The sequence below is a fragment of the Scardinius erythrophthalmus genome (genome assembly GCF_964197995.2).
Source record: "Scardinius erythrophthalmus genome assembly, chromosome: 8".
Classification (NCBI taxonomy): domain Eukaryota; kingdom Metazoa; phylum Chordata; class Actinopteri; order Cypriniformes; family Leuciscidae; genus Scardinius; species Scardinius erythrophthalmus.
This window is the reverse complement of record NC_138228.1, coordinates 49465588-49488943: the sequence shown is the minus strand read 5'-3', so window position 1 is coordinate 49488943 and position 23356 is coordinate 49465588. Positions and strand designations below refer to the sequence as shown.

The following is a 23356-nucleotide window of genomic DNA, read 5'->3' as shown; positions in this document are numbered from 1 at the left end:
TCTCTGGTCCGGCCCGTATCCCCCACACCCGCACAGGGAGGATCTCTCTCTCTCTGGCCCGGCCCGTATCCCCCACACCCGCACAGGGAGGATCTCTCTCTCTCTGGCCCGGCCCGTATCCCCCACACCCGCACAGGGAGGATCACTCTCTCTCTGGTCCGGCCCGTATCCCCCACACCCGCACAGGGAGGCTCTCTCTCTCTCTGGTCCGGCCCGTATCCCCCACACCCGCACAGGGAGGATCTCTCTCTCTCTGGCCCGGCCCGTATCCCCCACACCCGCACAGGGAGGATCTCTCTCTCTCTGGCCCGGCCCGTATCCCCCACACCCGCACAGGTAGGATCTCTCTCTCTCTGGTCCGGCCCGTATCCCCCACACCCGCACAGGGAGGCTCTCTCTATCTCTGGTCCGGCCCGTATCCCCCACACCCGCACAGGGAGGATCTCTCTCTCTCTGGCCCGGCCCGTATCCCCCACACCCGCACAGGGAGGATCTCTCTCTCTCTGGCCCGGCCCGTATCCCCCACACCCGCACAGGGAGGATCTCTCTCTCTCTGGCCCGGCCCGTATCCCCCACACCCGCACAGGTAGGATCTCTCTCTCTCTGGTCCGGCCCGTATCCCCCACACCCGCACAGGGAGGCTCTCTCTCTCTCTGGTCCGGCCCGTATCCCCCACACCCGCACAGGGAGGATCACTCTCTCTCTGGTCCGGCCCGTATCCCCCACACCCGCACAGGGAGGCTCTCTCTCTCTCTGGTCCGGCCCGTATCCCCCACACCCGCACAGGGAGGATCTCTCTCTCTCTGGCCCGGCCCGTATCCCCCACACCCGCACAGGGAGGATCTCTCTCTCTCTGGCCCGGCCCGTATCCCCCACACCCGCACAGGGAGGATCTCTCTCTCTCTGGCCCGGCCCGTATCCCCCACACCCGCACAGGTAGGATCTCTCTCTCTCTGGTCCGGCCCGTATCCCCCACACCCGCACAGGGAGGCTCTCTCTCTCTCTGGTCCGGCCCGTATCCCCCACACCCGCACAGGGAGGATCACTCTCTCTCTGGTCCGGCCCGTATCCCCCACACCCGCACAGGGAGGCTCTCTCTCTGGTCCGGCCCGTATCCCCCACACCCGCACAGGGAGGATCACTCTCTCTCTGGCCCGGCCCGTATCCCCCACACCCGCACAGGGAGGCTCTCTCTCTCTCTGGTCCGGCCCGTATCCCCCACACCTGCACAGGGAGGCTCTCTCTCTCTCTGGTCCGGCCCGTATCCCCCACACCCGCACAGGGAGGATCACTCTCTCTCTGGCCCGGCCCGTATCCCCCACACCCGCACAGGGAGGCTCTCTCTCTCTCTGGTCCGGCCCGTATCCCCCACACCCGCACAGGGAGGATCTCTCTCTCTCTGGCCCGGCCCGTATCCCCCACACCCGCACAGGGAGGATCTCTCTCTCTCTGGCCCGGCCCGTATCCCCCACACCCGCACAGGGAGGATCTCTCTCTCTCTGGCCCGGCCCGTATCCCCCACACCCGCACAGGGAGAATCTCTCTCTCTCTGGCCCGTATCCCCCACACCCGCACAGGGAGGATCTCTCTCTCTCTGGTCCGGCCCGTATCCCCCACACCCGCACAGGGAGGATCACTCTCTCTCTGGCCCGGCCCGTATCCCCCACACCCGCACAGGGAGGCTCTCTCTCTCTCTGGTCCGGCCCGTATCCCCCACACCCGCACAGGGAGGATCTCTCTCTCTCTGGCCCGGCCCGTATCCCCCACACCCGCACAGGGAGGATCTCTCTCTCTCTGGCCCGGCCCGTATCCCCCACACCCGCACAGGGAGGATCACTCTCTCTCTGGTCCGGCCCGTATCCCCCACACCCGCACAGGGAGGCTCTCTCTCTCTCTGGTCCGGCCCGTATCCCCCACACCCGCACAGGGAGGATCTCTCTCTCTCTGGCCCGGCCCGTATCCCCCACACCCGCACAGGGAGGATCTCTCTCTCTCTGGCCCGGCCCGTATCCCCCACACCCGCACAGGGAGGATCTCTCTCTCTCTGGCCCGGCCCGTATCCCCCACACCCGCACAGGTAGGATCTCTCTCTCTCTGGTCCGGCCCGTATCCCCCACACCCGCACAGGGAGGCTCTCTCTATCTCTGGTCCGGCCCGTATCCCCCACACCCGCACAGGGAGGATCACTCTCTCTCTGGTCCGGCCCGTATCCCCCACACCCGCACAGGGAGGCTCTCTCTCTGGTCCGGCCCGTATCCCCCACACCCACACAGGGAGGATCACTCTCTCTCTGGCCCGGCCCGTATCCCCCACACCCGCACAGGGAGGCTCTCTCTCTCTCTGGCCCGGCCCGTATCCCCCACACCCGCACAGGGAGGCTCTCTCTCTCTCTGGTCCGGCCCGTATCCCCCACACCCGCACAGGGAGGATCTCTCTCTCTCTGGCCCGGCCCGTATCCCCCACACCCGCACAGGGAGGATCTCTCTCTCTCTGGTCTGGCCCGTATCCCCCACACCCGCACAGGGAGGCTCTCTCTCTCTCTGGTCCGGCCCGTATCCCCCACACCCGCACAGGGAGGATCTCTTTCTCTCTGGCCCGGCCCGTATCCCCCACACCCGCACAGGGAGGATCTCTCTCTCTCTGGCCCGTATCCCCCACACCCGCACAGGGAGGATCTCTCTCTCTCTGGTCCGGCCCGTATCCCCCACACCCGCACAGGGAGGATCTCTCTCTCTCTGGTCCGGCCCGTATCCCCCACACCCGCACAGGGAGGATCTCTCTCTCTCTGGTCCGGCCCCTTTCCCCCACACCCGCACAGGGAGGATCTCTCTCTCTCTGGTCCGGCCCCTTTCCCCCACACCCGCACAGGGAGGATCTCTCTCTCTCTGGTCCGGCCCGTATCCCCCACACCCGCACAGGGAGGATCTCTCTCTCTCTGGTCCGGCCCGTATCCCCCACACCCGCACGGGAGGATCTCTCTCTCTCTCTCTGGCCCGGCCCGTATCCCCCACACCCGCACAGGGAGGATCTCTCTCTCTCTGGCCCGGCCCGTATCCCCCACACCCGCACAGGGAGGATCTCTCTCTCTCTGGTCCGGCCCGTATCCCCCACACCCGCACAGGGAGGATCTCTCTCTCTCTGGTCCGGCCCGTATCCCCCACACCCGCACAGGGAGGATCTCTCTCTCTCTGGTCCGGCCCGTATCCCCCACACCCGCACAGGGAGGATCTCTCTCTCTCTGGTCCGGCCCGTATCCCCCACACCCGCACAGGGAGGCTCTCTTTCTCTCTGGTCCGGCCCGTATCCCCCACACCCGCACAGGGAGGATCTCTCTCTCTCTGGCCCGGCCCGTATCCCCCACACCCGCACAGGGAGGATCTCTCTCTCTCTGGCCCGGCCCGCACAGGGAGGATCTCTCTCTCTCTGGCCCGGCCCGTATCCCCCACACCCGCACGGGGAGGATCTCTCTCTCTCTGGCCCGGCCCGTATCCCCCACACCCGCACGGGGAGGATCTCTCTCTCTCTGGCCCGGCCCGTATCCCCCACACCCGCACGGGGAGGATCTCTCTCTCTCTGGCCCGGCCCGTATCCCCCACACCCGCACAGGGAGGATCTCTCTCTCTCTGGCCCGGCCCGTATCCCCCACACCCGCACAGGGAGGATCTCTCTCTCTCTGGCCCGGCCCGTATCCCCCACACCCGCACAGGGAGGATCTCTCTCTCTCTGGCCCGGCCCGTATCCCCCACACCCGCACAGGGAGGATCTCTCTCTCTCTGGCCCGGCCCGTATCCCCCACACCCGCACAGGGAGGCTCTCTCTCTCTCTGGTCCGGCCCGTATCCCCCACACCCGCACAGGGAGGATCTCTCTCTCTCTGGTCCGGCCCGTATCCCCCACACCCGCACAGGGAGGATCTCTCTCTCTCTGGTCCGGCCCGTATCCCCCACACCCGCACAGGGAGGCTCTCTCTCTCTCTGGCCCGGCCCGTATCCCCCACACCCGCACAGGGAGGCTCTCTCTCTCTCTCTGGTCCGGCCCGTATCCCCCACACCCGCACAGGGAGGATCTCTCTCTCTCTCTCTGGCCCGGCCCGTATCCCTCACACCCGCACAGGGAGGATCTCTCTCTCTCTGGCCCGGCCCGTATCCCCCACACCCGCACAGGGAGGATCTCTCTCTGGCCCGGCCCGTATCCCTCACACCCGCACAGGGAGGCTCTCTCTCTCTCTGGCCCGGCCCGTATCCCTCACACCCGCACAGGGAGGCTCTCTTTTGGCTGCGCGCTTGGTGTGACTTGGTGTGATTGGCTGCTTCTGCAGAGGTCAGGTACAGATGACCTGCCCATAGGTGGATCTCTCCACTCGATGTTTCAGAGAACTGGGCTACGACAGTATCTGACAGTTATAATGTTTTTTTTATTTTTATCTGTAGGCCTATTTCACCATGAAAGTAGTCAAAGATGTTGATGTTGTCAAGTCAACTTTATTTCTACAGCGCTTTATTCAATATAGATTATTTCAAAGCAGCTTTACAGTAATAAATAGGAAAATAACAGAATCACTGATCAAACTTCATCAAATATTAGATAAAACTCGTATTCAGCATTAAAGCAGATCTACAGAGTCATTATTCAGATCAGTGTTGTTCTCTTCTGATAGTGTCAGTGCAGTCAGATCAACAATATTTCTGAATATTAATTTTTGTCATGATGTTGTGTGTGTTCAGTGTGTGTGTGTGTGTGTGTGTGTGAATGCGCGGAGCCATGCGCAGCGGTGCGTGGAGCGCCCGGACTCTGTCCCCTGTCCTCCTGCCCCGCTGGTTCTGTGACGCTGGAGCCGCTGGTCAGAGATCGGACCGGTTCCGGAGTCAGAGATCAGTCCGGTTCTTTAGCTCAGATCCTCCCGCTGCTCTTCCTGCTCACGCGCGTGTCATCATCTGTGGAGGCGGAGTCGTGGGAACATCAGTGGCCTATCACCTGTCCCGACTGGGCTGGAGGGAGATCGTGCTCCTGGAGCAGGGCAGGTGATCATCTATCTATCTATCTATCTATCTATCTATCTATCTATCTATCTATCTATTTAACTATCTATCTATTTATCTATCTATCTATCTGTCTATTCCTCTATCAATCTATCTATCTATCTATCTATCTATCTCTCTATCTCTCTGTCTATTCCTCTATCTATCTATCTATTTATCTATCTATTTATCTATCTATCTATCTATCTATCTATCTATCTATCTATCTATCTATCTATTTAACTACTTATCTATCTATCTATCTATCTATCTATCTATCTATCTATCTGTCTATTCCTCTATCAATCTATCTATCTATTTATCTATCTATTTATCTATCAATCTATCTATCTATTCCTCTATCTATCTATCTATCTATCTATCTATCTATCTATCTATCTATCTATCTATCTATCTATCTATCTATCTATCTATCTATCTATCTATCTATCTATCTACACTCACCTAAAGGATTATTAGGAACACCTGTTCAATTTCTCATTAATGCAATTATCTAATCAACCAATCACATGGCAGTTGCTTCAATGCATTTAGGTGTGTGGTCCTGGTCAAGACAATCTCCTGAACTCCAAACTGAATGCCAGAACGGGAAAGAAAGGTGATTTAAGCAATTTTGAGCGTGGCATGGTTGTTGGTGCCAGACGGGCCGGTCTGAGTATTTCACAATCTGCTCAGTTACTGGGATTTTCACGCACAACCATTTCTAGGGTTTACAAAGAATGGTGTGAAAAGGGAAAAACATCCAGTATGTGGTAGTCCTGTGGGCGAAAATACCTTGTTGATGCTAGAGGTCAGAGGAGAATGGGCCGACAGATTCAAGCTGATAGAAGAGCAACTTTGACTGAAATAACCACTCGTTACAACCGAGGTATGCAGCAAAGCATTTGTGAAGCCACAACACGCACAACCTTGAGGCAGATGGGCTACAACAGCAGAAGACCCCCCCGGGTACCACTCATCTCCACTACAAATAGGAAAAAGAGGCTACAATTTGCACAAGCTCACCAAAATTGGACAGTTGAAGACTGGAAAAATGTTGCCTGGTCTGATGAGTCTCGATTTCTGTTGAGACATTCAGATGGTAGAGTCAGAATTTGGCGTAAACAGAATGAGAACATGGATCCATCATGCCACTGTGCAGGCTGGTGGTGGTGGTGTAATGGTGTGGGGGATGTTTTCTTGGCACACTTTAGGCCCCTTAGTGCCAATTGGGCATCGTTTAAATGCCACGGCCTACCTGAGCATTGTTTCTGACCATGTCCATCCCTTTATGACCACCATGTACCCATGGCCCTCTGATGGCTACTTCCAGCAGGATGATGCACCATGTCACAAAGCTCGAATCATTTCAAATTGGTTGCTTGAACATGACAATGAGTTCACTGTACTAAAATGGCCCCCACAGTCACCAGATCTCAACCCAATAGAGCATCTTTGGGATGTGGTGGAACGGGAGCTTCGTGCCCTGGATGTGCATCCCACAAATCTCCATCAACTGCAAGATGCTATCCTATCAATATGGGCCAACATTTCTAAAGAATGCTTTCAGCACCTTGTTGAATCAATGCCACGTAGAATTAAGGCAGTTCTGAAGGCGAAAGGGGGTCAAACACAGTATTAGTATGGTGTTCCTAATAATCCTTTAGGAGATTGTATATATCTATTTATTCCTCTATCTATCTATCTATCTATCTATCTATCTATCTATCTATCTATCTATCTATCTATCTGTCTGTCTGTCTGTCTGTCTATTCCTCTATATATCAATCTATCAATCAATCTATCAATCCATCCATCCATCTATCATCTCTGACCTTATATAAGCTATAATTTAGCATTAATAATGTCATCACCTGTGTTTGTGTGTGTGTTGTAGACTCGGAGCCGGTACGACGCGCTTCTGTGCAGGAATAGTCAGCGTTGCCAAACCTCTTTCTATTGAGAGTAAAATGGCAGATTATTCGAACGCACTCTATGAGCGTTTGGAGGAAGAGACGGGCGTTAAAACGGGTGAGAAACACCATCACTCCATGATCGATCGCTTACCGGAGTGTCAAGCACAACATTTCACATGTGCTTCATGATATAAAGTAATTGGCTTTGGCGTTTGTGTGTGTTTTCCAGGTTTCGTTCGGACCGGCTCTCTGTGTTTGGCTCAGAATCAGGATCGGTTCCTGTCGTTGAAGCGTCTGGCATCCAGGCTGAAGTGAGAGGCTTTCTGTTTCTCTCTGACCTCTATGTGTTCAGTATGACCTTCCTCTGACCTTACTCTGAATCTTACTCTGACTTTACTCTGACCTTACTCTGACCTTACTCTGACCTTACTCTGACCTTACTCTTACTCTGACCTTACTCTGACTTTACTCTGACCCTGCTCTGACCTTACTCTTACTCTGACCTTATTCTGACTTTACTCTGACCCTGCTCTGACCTTACTCTTACTCTGACTTTACTCTGACCTTACTCTGACTTTACTCTGACCCTGCTCTGACCTTACTCTTACTCTGACTTTACTCTGACCTTACTCTGACCTTATCTCTGACCTTATTCTGATTTAACTCTGACCTTGCTCTGACTTTACTCTGACCTTACTCTGAATCTTACTCTGACTTTACTCTGACCTTGCTCCGACTTTACTCTGACCTTACTCTTACTCTGACCTTACTCTGACTTTACTCTGACCCTGCTCTGACCTTACTCTTACTCTGACTTTACTCTGACTTTACTCTGACCTTACTCTGACCTTACTCTGACTTAACTCTGACCTTGCTCTGACTTTACTCTGACCTTACTCTTACTCTTACTCTGACTTTACTCTGACCTTATCTCTGACCTTATCTCTGACCTTACTCTGACATTACTCTGACCTTATCTCTGACCTTACTCTTACTCTGACTTTACTCTGACCTTACTCTGACCTTATCTCTGACCTTACTCTGACCTTATCTCTGACCTTGCTCTGACCTTACTCTTACTCTGACTTTACTCTGACCTTACTCTGACCTTATCTCTGACATTACTCTGACCTTATCTCTGACCTTACTCTTACTCTGACCTTACTCTGACCTTATCTCTGACCTTCCTCTGACATTACTCTGACATTATCTCTGACCTTACTCTGACCTTACTCTTACTCTGACTTTACTCTGACCTTACTCTGACCTTATCTCTGGCCTTACTCTGACCTTACTCTTACTCTGACCTTATCTCTGACCTTATCTCTGACCTTCCTCTGACTTTACTCTGACTTTACTCTGACCTTACTTTGACATTACTCTGACTTTACTCTGACCTTACTCTTACTTCACTCTGACTTTACTCTGACCTTATTTCTGACCTTACTATGACTTTACTCTGACCTTGCTCTGACCTTACTCTTACTCTGACCTTACTCTGACCTTACTCTGACCTTACTCTGACCTTACTCTGACCTCACTCTGACATTACTCTTACTCTGACTTTACTCTGACCTTACTTTGACCTTACTCTGACATCACTCTGACCTTATCTCTGACCTTATCTCTGACCTTACTCTGACCTTCCTCTGACTTTACTCTGACCTTACTCTGACCTTACTCTGACTTTACTCTGACCTTATCTCTGACCTTATCTCTGACTTAACTCTCACCTTACTTTGCCATTACTCTGACCTTACTCTTACTTTACTCTGACCTTATCTCTGACCTTATCTCTGACCTTACTCTGACTTTACTCTGACCTTGCTCTGACCTTACTCTGACTTTACTCTGACTTTACTCTGACCTTATCTCTGACCTTACTCTGGCTTTACTCTGACCTTACTTTGATCTTACTCTGGCTTTACTCTGACCTTACTTTGACATTACTCTGATTTAACTCTCACCTTACTCTTACATTACTCTGACTTTACTCTGACCTTACTCTGACCTTTTCTCTGACCTTACTCTGACCTTATCTCTGACCTTGCTCTGACCTTACTCTTACTCTGACTTTACTCTGACCTTTCTCTGACCTTATCTCTGACATTACTCTGACCTTATCTCTGACCTTACTCTGACCTTATCTCTGACCTTCCTCTGACCTTCCTCTGACATTACTCTGACATTATCTCTGACCTTCCTCTGACCTTACTCTGACCTTACTCTTACTCTGACTTTACTCTGACCTTACTCTTACTCTGACCTTATCTCTGACCTTATCTCTGACCTTATATCTGACCTTATCTCTGACCTTATCTCTGACCTTCCTCTGACCTTCCTCTGACTTAACTCTGACTTTACTCTGACCTTACTTTGACATTACTCTGACTTTACTCTGACCTTACTCTTACTTCACTCTGACTTTACTCTGACCTTATTTCTGACCTTACTATGACTTTACTCTGACCTTGCTCTGACCTTACTCTTACTCTTACCTTACTCTGACCTTACTCTGACCTCACTCTGACATTACTCTTACTCTGACTTTACTCTGACCTTACTTTAACCTTACTCTGACCTCACTCTGACCTTATCTCTGACCTTATCTCTGACCTTACTCTGACCTTCCTCTGACCTTACTCTGACCTTACTCTGAATTTACTCTGACCTTATCTCTGACCTTATCTCTGACTTAACTCTCACCTTACTTTGCCATTACTCTGACCTTACTCTTACTTTACTCTGACCTTATCTCTGACCTTATCTCTGACCTTACTCTGACTTTACTCTGACCTTGCTCTGACCTTACTCTGACTTTACTCTGACTTTACTCTGACCTTATCTCTGACCTTACTCTGGCTTTACTCTGACCTTACTTTGACATTACTCTGACTTAACTCTCACCTTACTCTTACATTACTCTGACTTTACTCTGACCTTATCTCTGACCTTACTCTGACCTTACTTTGACATTACTCTGACCTTATCTCTGACTTTACTCTGACTTTACTCTGACCTTACTCTGACTTTACTCTGACCTTACTTTGACATTACTCTGACCTTATCTCTGACCTTACTCTGACCTTACTCTGACCTTACTCTGACCTTACTTTGACATTACTCTGACTTTACTCTGACCTTACTCTGACATTACTCTGACCTTATCTCTGACTTTACTCTGACCTTACTTTGACATTACTCTGACCTTATCTCTGACCTTACTCTGACTTTACTCTGACATTACTCTGACCTTACTTTGACATTACTCTGACCTTATCTCTGACCTTACTCTGACTTTACTCTGACCTTACTCTGACTTTACTCTGACCTTATCTCTGACCTTAATCTGACTTTACTCTGACCTTACTCTGACTTTACTCTGACCTTACTTTGACATTACTCTGACCTTATCTCTGACCTTACTCTGACCTTACTCTGACTTTACTCTGACCTTACTTTGACATTACTCTGACTTTACTCTGACCTTACTCTGACCTTACTTTGACATTACTCTGACCTTATCTCTGACCTTACTCTGACTTTACTCTGACCTTACTCTAACTTTACTCTGACCTTACTTTGACGTTACTCTGACCTTATCTCTGACCTTACTCTGACTTTACTCTGACCTTACTCTGACTTTACTCTGACCTTACTTTGACATTACTCTGACCTTATCTCTGACCTTACTCTGACTTTACTCTGACCTTACTCTGACTTTACTCTGACCTTATCTCTGACCTTACTCTGACTTTACTCTGACCTTACTCTGACTTTACTCTGACCTTACTTTGACATTACTCTGACCTTATCTCTGACCTTACTCTGACTTTACTCTGACCTTACTCTGACTTTACTCTGACCTTATCTCTGACCTTACTCTGACTTTACTCTGACCTTACTTTGACATTACTCTGACCTTATCTCTGACCTTACTCTGACTTTGCTCTCATGTCGATCACTTGAAGTCTGTTCTTCATTCTGGCAGTCCCCAATGAAATAACTGCATGAAAGATATGGAGCAACAGAAAATGTGGCTACTCTTTAGATCCCCACAGGTTGATCTCTGTGTGTGTGTGTGTAGGGTTCTAGGCGTGAGCTGTGATGTCATCAAACCCAGAGATGTGTCTCAGCTCCACCCGCTAGTGAATATCCATGATCTGGTCGGAGCTCTTCATCTGCCCGGCGACAGTGTCGTCTCCCCGCCGGATGTCAATCACGCGCTCGCTGTGGCGGCGGCGGCTCATGGTACGGCTAACGCCAAACACAGCATCACAGTCTCACTGATCATTGCCTCTGTCATCTCATTGGTCTTTCGTGTGTCAGGCGTGCAGATTTACGAACACACAAGTGTGAATCAGGTCCTGGTGAAGAACGGTCACGTGACGGCGGTGGAGACCGACCGCGGATCCATTGAGTGCGAGTACTTCGTGAACTGTGCCGGACAGGTGCGTCTCTGCATGAGCTCTCACACACACGGTGCAGGACTCAGTGTCATGTAGATCTGCAAATAAATTGAAAGTTTAAGGCGAGACACTACAGGTGAATAGGGTAAAATTTTTAACTAGCAGATATCACCATGAAACTTTCCCAGTTGATTACCTACATTAAGATGAGAAAAAAATGTATTACAAGTTTTCTGTAATTTAATGTTTAAATATGCAAATTAGGCAATTTTTAATTAAATATGTGCTATTTTGCATATATTTAAAAAAATGAAATCTGAGTATTGGATAAAGCCAGGTTAAAAATATTTTTTTCATTGTGTTCACATATTAGATGGGAAAAAAATTACAGAGGGATTTATGCATATCTACTTCTGTTATCCTGTAAATCAGAATATACTGTCAATAGCCTTAAAAAATGATTTTCGGCATGTTTTTTGGAATAAAATGTTATATAAATCAGGCTAGGAATAATATATTTACAAATCCCTCTGTAAATGTCTTCATAATATAACTAGGTACAAGACTGGAAAGTTTGGTGTACATAGGTGCTGCTGAAGTGGAGATTTCAGACTTGGAGAATGAGAGAAAGGTCATTTTGAGAAAACGGGCTTTAAAGATTTATCATCAGCCAATGAGATTGCGCATTCAGCCCTTTTACTTTCGCGATTGGTTGCTGATAAAAAGGAAATGACCATATTTGGATCCGACAGCATAGTACAGGAGAGAGAGAGCTTTCTAACGGTGTGTGTGATGACAGAGCAGACAGAGATCGCGGATCGGCTGGATGATTTAAAACGACAACTTTTGTTGAATTTACGCGAAATCTACAGACGCAAACAGACAAAGTGTAATAAAATAAAGACCTAAATGTGTATTTCTGACTTTTTTTCACCACAGTCTGAAAGAAGACATGTTATTGAAGACAAATATCCAAAAATCTCAAAATTGACCAGTAAAAAAAAAACAATGTTTTTGCCTGCCGTGTCTCGCCTTAAATTGAACATGATGAAACGTTAGAACAGTGATCCTCACTATTTTTTTCACAAGAGCCACATTGGCAGCGCAAAATCAAAAGGCGAGCCACTTTTTTATGACAACATACTAAGTCACCTTCGCAAATGTGCATTTCTACATATAAATTGGACATCCCACAAAAAAGAAATAACACAGCCAATACATTTTCGTTTAAGACCAGATTTACTTTAATAGTGGGATGAGCGGAAGCTGGCATGCATGTCCTTGACTTTCTTCATGTTGTATTTGTAGTTTGTTGTTGCAATCACAGTGAGGCATTCAAGATGAGCATGGGTCAGTCGGTTTCTCTGTTTCCTCTTGATAGTGTTCATGGATGAAAATGTTGACTCACAAGTGTATGTGCTCATGAAGAAAGACATCACTTTCTGTGCAAGTGGTTTCAAAGTGGGAAAGTCTGCTTCAGAAACCAAACTCCAGAAGTGGCCAACACCTGCTCTGAGTTCAACTTGGAGAATGTTATTTGTTTGCAGCTCAATTATTTCACTCTCCAGAGCAGCACGATTACCAGGGCAGAGCTGCGTGATGGTTGGCGTGAGGGAGGACACATCCACATGGAAGGGGTTTTCAATAAAATTGAAAATCTCCTTATGTTCAGTCACGTCACTGAATCTGGATTCAAACTCACCCTTCAGCTCCTCCAAAACTTCAACAAATCTGCTGTAGCTGAAGTGCTGCTGCAGAGATGGGTCACTTGTGGTTGTTGCTCTGAGTTTAGGGAAGTGGATGAGTTGTCTGTCAGGTATCCACAGAGCAGTTATTTTGTTTTGGAATGCTCTGACTGCCCTCACCATGTCACTTGGAAGCTTGTCTCTCCCTTGGAGCTGCAAGTTGAGAGTGTTCAGGTGACAGGTAATGTCAGTAAGGAGGGCCAGCTGGATGATCCAGTTTGGGTCTTTCAGCTCTGGCTGGTGTTTCCCCTTGGTGTCCAAGAAACTGTTGATTTCAGGAAGGAGGCTCAGGAACCGCTCCAGCACCCTTCCACGAGACAACCATCTTACTTCACTGTGCAACACTAAATCGCTGTACTCTGTGTCATAGTCCTGGATTAACTCTCTGAACTGTCTGTGGTGTAGTGCTCTTGAAACAATGTAATTGACCACATGCACAACCCTTTGCATCACATTTTGGAATTCACTGTTTCTGAGCTTTGATACCAGTGCCTCCTGATGGATGATGCAGTGGAAGCTGATGAAATTGGGGATTTCATCTCTTTTTTTCATGAGGCCAACAAGACCCTTCTCTTTGCCTCGCATGCTTGGAGCACCATCAGTACACACACTTGCAAGTTTGGACCAGCTGAGATGATTTTCCTCAAAAAATACTAAAAGTGCATTCAGAATATCCTCACCTCTTGTTTGGCCATGGAGTGGTAGTAAGCACAACATTTCCTCTTGAAAAGAGTTTTCTTTCGGGAACCTCACCCAAGTGCACAGCTGAGCAATGTCAGTGATGTCTGTGCTTTCGTCCACTGCGATGCTGAAACAAGGTGCAGCGCGCAGATCAGCCAACAGCTGGTCACGTATGTCCTTTCCGATGTCTTCCATTCGCCTCATTATTGTTGAATCAGACAGCTGTAACCCTTTTATTTGTTTAATGATGGCGTCCTTGTTGTCAAAGTCGGCGAACAGTATTTCTGCTGAAGCCAAAAAACAGTCTTTCACTATTTCTGAGTCTGAGAAGGGTTTTTTAGCCCGCGCCAAAATCCACGCTATTTCATAAGACGCCTCTGTTAAACGCTCTGCAGTGGAGGTTGTCCGGTGGATAAGATTTTGCTGCTCACAAAGTGAAGCAGTGAGCTGTGCTATTTTCTTCTTTCTCAGTTCACTGCCAGACGGGTAACTTTCATTGAATTATGGATGCGCCGTTTTGAAATGGCGCTCCAAGTTGCTTCGTTTGAAACCGACACGGGTTTGTTTGCATATTAAGCACAGAGAGTTCATGCCATGCAGAACAAATAAGAATTCCTCTGTCCACTTGTCTTGAAATTTTCTGTGCTCATTTTGTATGCTTCGTATTTTTCGTTTCTTGCTGGGTAACGTTACACCTGTCGTTTGTCTGCTCGTCCCCTCTCCGGTATCTTTGTGCTGATTTTTGTTTGCTGCTTCCTCAGACTCATTTTCCTCATCCACTCCACTATTCGTTACAACACTGTGTGTCTGTCCGTCTGGTTTTTGAGCTCGTTTCTGTCCCTTTTTTATTAAAAACCGGTCCATTTTTGTTTTATGCTAGCTAGCAGAGCTTTCGTCGCCTGCCTGCAAACGTGCGCTGCGGTCAAGTTTTTTTTCTAAACAATGTCACATGCACACATTTGAAAAAAAATTGTATTACAACTTACCGCCACGAGATGGCAGTTTAAGTCCGATGTAGCATTGCTGGTAAACAATGGAGCGGATTGCATTCAAAGGCAAGCAGAGCGTATGAGCGGAGTGGAGAGGTGAGAATCTCCGCTCATCGCTCACTGAACTGTTCACCCCTCCGCTCCCCCGCTCAAAGCTACATCAGGCCGCTCCGCTCATTTTCGCTCAGCGCTCAACGAGGTTTGCTTCGCGCTCCACTCAAATCACCCCCCGCTCGCTCCAAAAAAGGAAAAAAATCTACATGTATATCACTTGTGGCGGTCCCTGGAGAAATGCTGACTCGTGATCTTCGCAGTAGTGAACGCGCCTGAGAGAAATGCACATTTCATACGGGAGAGCAGTCTGTTTTCTTTCGTTTTGAATTGTTCTGTTTAAAAGTAGACATTTCAAGCTTTATATATAGCCAATGTGGGTCTGTGAGGCAAGTAGGCTATACGCTGAGTTTCGGTTCATTTGATGAAACCTTGATTAAAATTTAAGATACAATTAATACAAAACGAAATTAAATTTAAAGACAGGCTTTGTGCTTTCTGTTTGAGGTCTCAGTGAAAGTTTTAAAGCAGTCTTAGTGTCTTTCAGAGCGCTTACGTCCGTAACGGAGAACTGTCCCGTCCATAACTTTTTTTTTTTGTATAAATAAATGCGACTTATAGTCCAGTGCGAGGCTAGTCCTATGTTTTTTCTTCTTCATGGCGCATTTTTTGACTGATAGGCTTATAGGCTACTCCGGAGCGACTTATATTGATAGGCTAGGCTACAACTGTATGAATTCTCATTTTACTTTTTGAACTCCATTATTGAGCCGAGTTTTGCCTGAAAATAGTCTACTGTTGATGACTGTGCAAGACAAATGGATTCAGGGTCAGGCTTGACTGAGCATGCTTCAGACTCGTGGTGTGAGCGGAGCGAAATTGGAGCGGAAAATGCGACGCTCCATCCTTTTGAAATTGCTCCCGCTCCCGCTCCACTCCCGGCTCACATGCTCTGAAGGCAAGTGGCAGTGTGATACTGTAAGCTACTATGCGAGCCGCCAGTTATAGCTTGACGAGCCGCATGCGGCTCGCGAGCCGCGCAATGAGTAACTGTGCGTTAGAATATGATTAGTGTGTTATTCTAATGTTGATCTCGCTCACTGCTAGTCTCATACAGACAAGCTAACACACAGAATAACATTATAACTTTAACACACTCAGTGTTTAGTGTGATCGTGTAGAGCCAGTGGAGCAGCGCTGCGTTGCCTCACACGCTTCACTCGTCTGATAAACGGAGTATTATTCAGCACTTGTGTGTAGTTCGCTAGAATGAAATGTCCTTTCGCGTGTGGCGCTGAGATCTGTCTCTCGTTAGCGATCGCGCTCTGCTTCACACCACAGTCATGCTAAACACATCAGTGTATTCACTCATCCATCAACATCATTAGATCCTTCAGCATGGCGACCATGATTCCGCTTATTCATCAACATACGCCTGTGTTACTGTCAGAGCTTAGCGACCGCTAGCGGCGAACACAATCGCATATTGTAGCTTTAAATTGTGCACTTGCGTTTCTCGTCATATCCGTAAATAGAGAAGTTTCTCCGGCTGTCTTGCCGCGTGTCTGGTGTGTGTGTGTGTGTGTGTGTCTGGGGTTATTTGTCACAACGAACGGGAAAGGTTGACATGGAGCCTCTAAATCTCCAACCTCTGGAGAATCACCTTTTTTAAACAAACACTGAACAGAGGAGAGTCTGCTGGAAAAGAGAACAGTGTGTGTGTGTGTGTGTGTGTGTGTGTGTGTGTGTGTGTGTGTGTGTGTGTGAACAGAGGAGAGTCTGCTGGAAAAGAGAACAGTGTGTGTGTGTGTGTGTGTGTGTGTGTGTGTGAACAGAGGAGAGTCTGCTGGAAAAGAGAACAGTGTGTGTGTGTGTGTGTGTGTGTGTGTGTGTGTGTGTGTGTGTGTGTGTGTGAACAGAGGAGAGTCTGCTGGAAAAGAGAACAGTGTGTGTGTGTGTGTGTGTGTGTGTGTGTGTGTGTGTGAACAGAGGAGAGTCTGCTGGAAAAGAGAACAGTGTGTGTGTGTGTGTGTGTGTGTGTGTGTGTGTGTGTGTGTGTGTGTGAACAGAGGAGAGTCTGCTGGAGAAGAGAACAGTGTGTGTGTGTGTGTGTGTGTGTGTGTGTGTGTGTGTGTGTGTGAACAGAGGAGAGTCTGCTGGAGAAGAGAACAGTGTGTGTGTGTGTGTGTGTGTGTGTGTGTGTGTGTGTGTGTGTGTGTGTGTGTGTGTGTGTGTGTGTGTGTGTGTGAACAGAGGAGAGTCTGCTGGAAAAGAGAACAGTGTGTGTGTGTGTGTGTGTGTGTGTGTGTGTGTGTGTGTGTGTGTGTGAACAGAGGAGAGTCTGCTGGAAAAGAGAACAGTGTGTGTGTGTGTGTGTGTGTGTGTGTGTGTGTGTGTGAACAGAGGAGAGTCTGCTGGAAAAGAGAACAGTGTGTGTGTGTGTGTGTGTGTGTGTGTGTGTGTGTGTGTGTGTGTGTGTGAACAGAGGAGAGTCTGCTGGAAAAGAGAACAGTGTGTGTGTGTGTGTGTGTGTGTGTGTGTGTGTGTGTGTGTGTGTGTGAACAGAGGAGAGTCTGCTGGAAAAGAGAACAGTGTGTGTGTGTGTGTGTGTGTGTGTGTGTGTGTGTGTGTGTGAACAGAGGAGAGTCTGCTGGAGAAGAGAACAGTGTGTGTGTGTGTGTGTGTGTGTGTGTGTGTGTGTGTGTGTGAACAGAGGAGAGTCTGCTGGAGAAGAGAACAGTGTGTGTGTGTGTGTGTGTGTGTGTGTGTGTGTGTGTGTGTGTGTGTGTGTGTGTGTGTGTGTGTGTGTGTGTGTGTGTGTGTGTGAACAGAGGAGAGTCTGCTGGAAAAGAGAACAGTGTGTGTGTGTGTGTGTGTGTGTGTGTGTGTGTGTGTGTGTGTGTGTGTGTGTGTGTGTGTGTGTGTGAACAGAGGAGAGTCTGCTGGAAAAGAGAACAGTGTGTGTGTGTGTGTGTGTGTGTGTGTGTGTGTGTGTGTGTGTGTGTGTGTGTGTGTGTGTGAACAGAGGAGAGTCTGCTGGAAAAGAGAACAGTGTGTGTGTGTGTGTGTGTGTGTGTGTGTGTGTGTGTGTGTGAACAGAGGAGAGTCTGCTGGAGAAGAGAACAGTGTGTGTGTGTGTGTGTGTGTGTGTGTGTGTGTGTGAACAGAGGAGAGTCTGCTGGAAAAGAGAACAGTGTGTGTGTGTGTGTGTGTGTGTGTGTGTGTGTGTGTGTGTGTGTGTGTGTGAACAGAGGAGAGTCTGCTGGAGGAAAGAGAACAGTGTGTGTGTGTGTGTGTGTGTGTGTGTGTGTGTGTGTGTGTGTGTGTGTGTGTGTGTGTGTGAACAGAGGAGAGTGCTGGAGAAAAGAGAACTGTGTGTGTGTGTGTGTGTGTGTGTGTGTGTGTGTGTGTGTGTGTGTGTGTGTGTGTGTGTGTGTGTGTGTGTGTGAACAGAGGAGAGTCTGCTGGAAAAGAGAACAGTGTGTGTGTGTGTGTGTGTGTGTGTGTGTGTGTGTGTGTGTGTGTGTGTGTGTGTGTGTGTGTGTGAACCAAGCGTGCCGCACAAGCCCTGAAAAGTGAAGCCAAAACGTCTCGATCGCCCCCCGGTGGCTGGTCCTAGTATAGGTCATAAGCCCCGCCTCCCCATGTTATTCAACGGGACATGAGACCAACTAAACAATTAAATTACACTTCAAATATCTTTTTTTCCAAAGGTGGTTTCTTTCATTTGCTGTCGCTTTAATCACGCTGATGTTAGTTCAAGTGTCTGTTTCAAAAATAAGTTGGTTTTTAGTTAGTTACGTGATGCGGTGGTGTAACGTCATGATTGACAGCTGTGATTGACAGGTTCTCGAGCGAAGTAGTCACTGAAGCACCAACGGACATTTTTTCGGGATCTTCATGAGACTGAGGATATTGTATTTACTTTATTTTAACAAGCCTCTTGTCGTACTGCAATCAATTTTTAAAGGTCCCATGACATGCTACTTTTTGTAAGCTTTAATATAGGCCTTAGTGGTCCCTAGTACTGTATCTGAAATCTCTTTCCAAAAATTCAGCCTCGGTGCAGAATTATAGCCACTACAAGCCAGTCCCAGAATGAGCTTCCTTCAGACGGGCCGTTTCGGTGTCTGTAGCTTTAAATACTAATGAGGAGGAGAAAGGCGGCGCAAGGTGGAGGGTGGGTGTGGCCTTGACCATCTTGCGCAACGGTACCGGTCCGTGCATGTTTACGTTGGATATAGCAATGGCATGAGGACACGCAGTCTTTCAAGCATTTCAGTTTGACCCAGAATCTGATCCGGATGGAGAAGCAACAACTCAGCGGTTCCAGCAGGACGTTTCCGAATGGTTAGTTTAAAATATTATGTCTGGATACGATACTTTATTCTAATGGTTTACAGTTATTATCATGTAGCTAACGCTAACCTACTGTTGCCTTTTCATGAGAGATCTGTAACATCTGTAATTTATCTTATTACAATTACATCATCAAGCTCTGCGATCTTGAAATGCGGATATCGCGCGCGCCATATAACCAACAGGAAAACGGTTATCCAAATAACAAAGAAGTGTACAACACTCGCGTTACAGTGTGTATTCACACACATAAACTGCATAGCTGCATAGCTAATGTGACAGCCACATTCTACTTGTAACAATCTAGGTAACCATAAACAGTAAAGCAACACACTTGTATATCATTAGTTGACTTACTTGTCCGAGGTGTGTAGCTGAGCCAAATAGAGTGATCCAGACTTTAGTTTCAGAGGTTCAGCAAGCCCAGCTCTGTATTGATATACCTTTGGTGTTCATTTGTAACGTTACATCCAATTATTGAGCAATTGTTATGCTTTGCTCGCTCAAAAGCCATGATATCTCTTCGTGGACAAACTAAAATCACGCGCGCGCGTTCCTACTTCCTATCGCATTTTCTCATGGGCGGAAAATATTCTCTGGGAGCCTGGGCGGGCAAACATTCCTCCTTATAACGTCACAAGGAGGAGATTCAAGATCAGCGCGATTGAGCTTCCATTTTCTCAAAGGCAGAGAAAGATAGCAAAAGCTCGATTTACACCGATTGAAATTTCTAGAAAATTGGGGACCATATACAGGCTAGGGGAACTCATATTAATGTTAAAAAACCTCAGAAAGTGGAAATTTCATGTCATGGGACCTTTAAAAAAGTGTGCAGAATCCACTCTCATGAGTGAGTTCCGCGAGAGTGAGGGCGGAGCATTGATCTCGCGGCTTACTTCCTGCTCACGACTGCGCAGGTCTGGTCCCGAGATCGCTACTGCGCAGACTCAAGTTCCAATATGTCAGCGCCATATCGGGACTCTGGTGGCTTCAGTTCTCATCAATGGAAGAGAGCGAAGGGGCGTCGTCCATCTTTTTTTACAGTCTATGGTGTGAACAGAGGAGAGTGCTGGAGAAAAGAGATCGAGACAGCTAGGCTTCAGGAGACGGAGAACTGAGGGATTGGGAGTTAGGGTTAGGGAACTGAGGGATTGGGAGTTAGGGTTAGGGAACTGAGGGATTGGGAGTTAGGGTTAGGGAACTGAGGGATTGGGAGTAAGGGAATCTAGGTGGTTCGTGGGAATTTTCCCATTCATTTAAGTTGCCATTGTCACCCTAGGCACTCCGAAGTCCGTGTGATCCAAATGGACGACACGAGCTGCTTAACCTAATGGTGACGTGGACTTTTTCCAAAATCGCATACAAAGTAGCCCAAATTACCATAAATTAACATAGGCCCTGTGTGGACGCCTCCGGGGGTGCCAGTGCACTACGGGCAGGTCCACCAAGTGCTTTTGGGGTCCGCCAACTACCTACTCTTCACCATAGTCCTCCTCAGTGCCACGAAGCCCCTATTTGGACCCCTGACCACCTATCTCTTCTTCATTGCCACAAAGTGCCTATGGGGTCCCCCTGACCACCTAAACTTCACCATAGTCTTCCTCACTGCCCACGAAGCGCCTATTTTGACCCCTAACCACCTATCTCTTCTTCATTGCCACAAAGTGCCTATGGGGTCCCCCTGACCACCTAAACTTCATCACAGTCTTCCTCATAGTCCACGAAGCACCTATTTTGGCCCCTAACCCACAAGTGTTTTTTTGCGAGTGTGTGTAGACGTTCCCCTCTCTGTATGTTTTCAGGGGCCGTGCGACGAGGCGCTCTGTGAAGTTTCGGGCCCCTAGCACCTCCAGGGGCCGAACGAGGTTCGGTGTGGTCCGATCGCCCCGAAAATGACGTATGCGCCTCGTCACGGGCCCCTGGGACGGGTTCTAGAGTTCCGTGTCCCTCGGACCTTTCTTCGCGCTAATTGGCCACCAACAGCCCAATGGAATAAGTTGCAGGTGGGACGTCCAACAAACAGGGGCCAAAAGGGGTCAAAAGGTCGCAGCGGCCCCAAATTCGACACGGTGCTAGTCCGGGGGCCCCCGGTTCTAGATCGTGGGTCGCGGGGTTCTAGATCGGTTCTAAGTGTGTGTTTGAGCACAACGGTTTGAAGGAAACGCCGATCGTCCCGAAACTGACGTATGCGTCCCGTCACGGGCCCCTGGGGCAGGTTCTAGAGTTCCGTGTCCCTCGGACCTTTTTTCGCGCTAATTGGCCACCAACAGCCTAATGGAATAAGTTGCACGTGGGACGACACATAAACAGGGGCCAAAAGGGGTCGAAAGGTTGCAGCGGCCCCAAATTCGACACTGTGCCAGTTCAGGGGCCCCCGGTTCTAGATCGTGGGTCGCGGGGTTCTAGATCGGTTCTAAGTGTGTGTTTCGGCCAAACGGTTTGAAGGAAACTCCCGATCGTCCCGAAACTGACGTACGCGTCTCGTCACGGGCCCCGGGGACGGGTTCTAGAGTTCCGTGTGCCTCGGACCTTTTTTCACGCTAATTGGCCACCAACAGCCCTATGCAATAAGTTGCACGTGGGACGTCCAATAAGCAGTCGCCCACAGGGGTCAATCGCACCGAAACTGCCGCATGCGTCCCGTCACGGGCCCCTGGGACGGGTTCTAGAGTTCCGTGTCCCCGTCCACTCCATTAATCGGACCATGTGCTCGGTGAAAGGTGGACAGAAAGGTCCGATCGGCCCGAAATCGACGTATGCGTACCGTCACGGGCCCCTGGGACGGGTTCTAGAGTTCTGTGTCCCTCGGACCTTTTTTCGCGCTAATTGGCCACCAACAGCCCCATGGAATAAGTTGCAGGTGGGACATCAAACAAACAGGGGCCAAACGGGGTAAAAAGGTCGCAGCGACCCCAAATTCGACACGGTGCTAGTCCAGGGGCCCCCGGTTCTAGATCATGCGTCGCGGGGTTCTAGATTGGTTCTAAGTGTGTGTTTCAGCCAAACGGTTTGAAGGAAACGCCCGATCGTCCCGAAACTGACGTACGCGTCTCGTCACGGGCCCCGGGGACAGGTTCTAGAGTTCCGTGTGCCTCGGACCTTTTTTCACGCTAATTGGCCACCAACAGCCCTATGCAATAAGTTGCTCGTGGGACGTCCAATAAGCAGTCGCCCACAGGGGTCAAAAGGTCGCAGGACCTCGAAATTCGTCACGGACGACCGCCACGGGCCCCCGAGTCGGGCCCCAGAGTTTCGTGGCTCTAGGTGCTTCCTGAGCCTAGTGGGCCCTCTCAATCTAACTGCTGAATTAACCCGAGCAGACACATGCTCCCATAGAGATCAATGGGAGACAGAGAGGTGCATAAAAAATAGCTAAAAATAAACCGGGCGCGTCTCGGCATGTCGCAGAGGGCCACGCGACGCAACTTTTCGTCGAGTTTAGGGGCCCGCGCGGGAGCCACTGACACGTGCAACTTATCCCATTCATTTTCATAGGCGTTTGGTGGACGGTGTGACAGAAAGGTCCGATCGGCCCGAAAATGACGTATGCGTCCCGTCACGGGCCCCTGGGACGGGTTCTAGAGTTCCGTGTCCCTCTGGCCTTTTTTCGCGCTAATTGGCCACCAACAGCCCAATGGAATAAGTTGCACGTGGGACGTCAAACAAACAGGGGCCAAAAGGGGTCAAAAGGTCGCAGCGGCCCCAAATTCGACACGGTGCTAGTCCAGGGGCCCCCGGTTCTAGATCGTGGGTCGCGGGGTTCTAGATCGGTTCTAAGTGTGTGTTTTTATCATCATTTGGAAAAAGTTTTGAGTACTACAATAGTTTAACATTTTATTGTTATGATGTAAATGATTTGTGTCATTAGACATGTCCACTGATTGATTGGTGTTGTGTGTGTGTGTGTGTGTGTGTGTGTGTGTGTGTGTGTGTGTGTGTGTTTCAGTGGGCGTATGAGCTGGGTCAGAGCAGCGAAGTCAAAGTGTCTGTTCCTCTACACGGCTGTGAACACTTCTACCTGCTCACTAAACCCCTGTCTGAGCCCACGCGAGCCGACAGCCCAGGTGACACACTCACACACACTCACACACACACTCACACACACTCACACACTCACTAAACCCCTGTCTAAAACCCACGCGAGCCGACAGCCCAGGTGACACACTCACACACACTCACACACACTCAC

At 49.2% G+C, this 23356-nt stretch overlaps 1 protein-coding gene across 1 annotated transcript in view; it reads left to right on the top strand.

The window, feature by feature from the left end:
* The window catches only part of pdpr (pyruvate dehydrogenase phosphatase regulatory subunit), a 99938-nt gene that overhangs the window by 8278 nt on the left and 68304 nt on the right, over positions 1–23356 (top strand). Inside the window, exons 2-7 of the mRNA XM_081372283.1 lie at positions 4724–5020; positions 6915–7048; positions 7163–7244; positions 11021–11184; positions 11263–11384; positions 23114–23231. Of these exons, the coding sequence (XP_081228409.1) occupies positions 4749–5020; positions 6915–7048; positions 7163–7244; positions 11021–11184; positions 11263–11384; positions 23114–23231 (892 nt within the window). The 5' untranslated portion in view covers positions 4724–4748. The remainder of the gene's footprint in view (positions 1–4723; positions 5021–6914; positions 7049–7162; positions 7245–11020; positions 11185–11262; positions 11385–23113; positions 23232–23356) is intronic.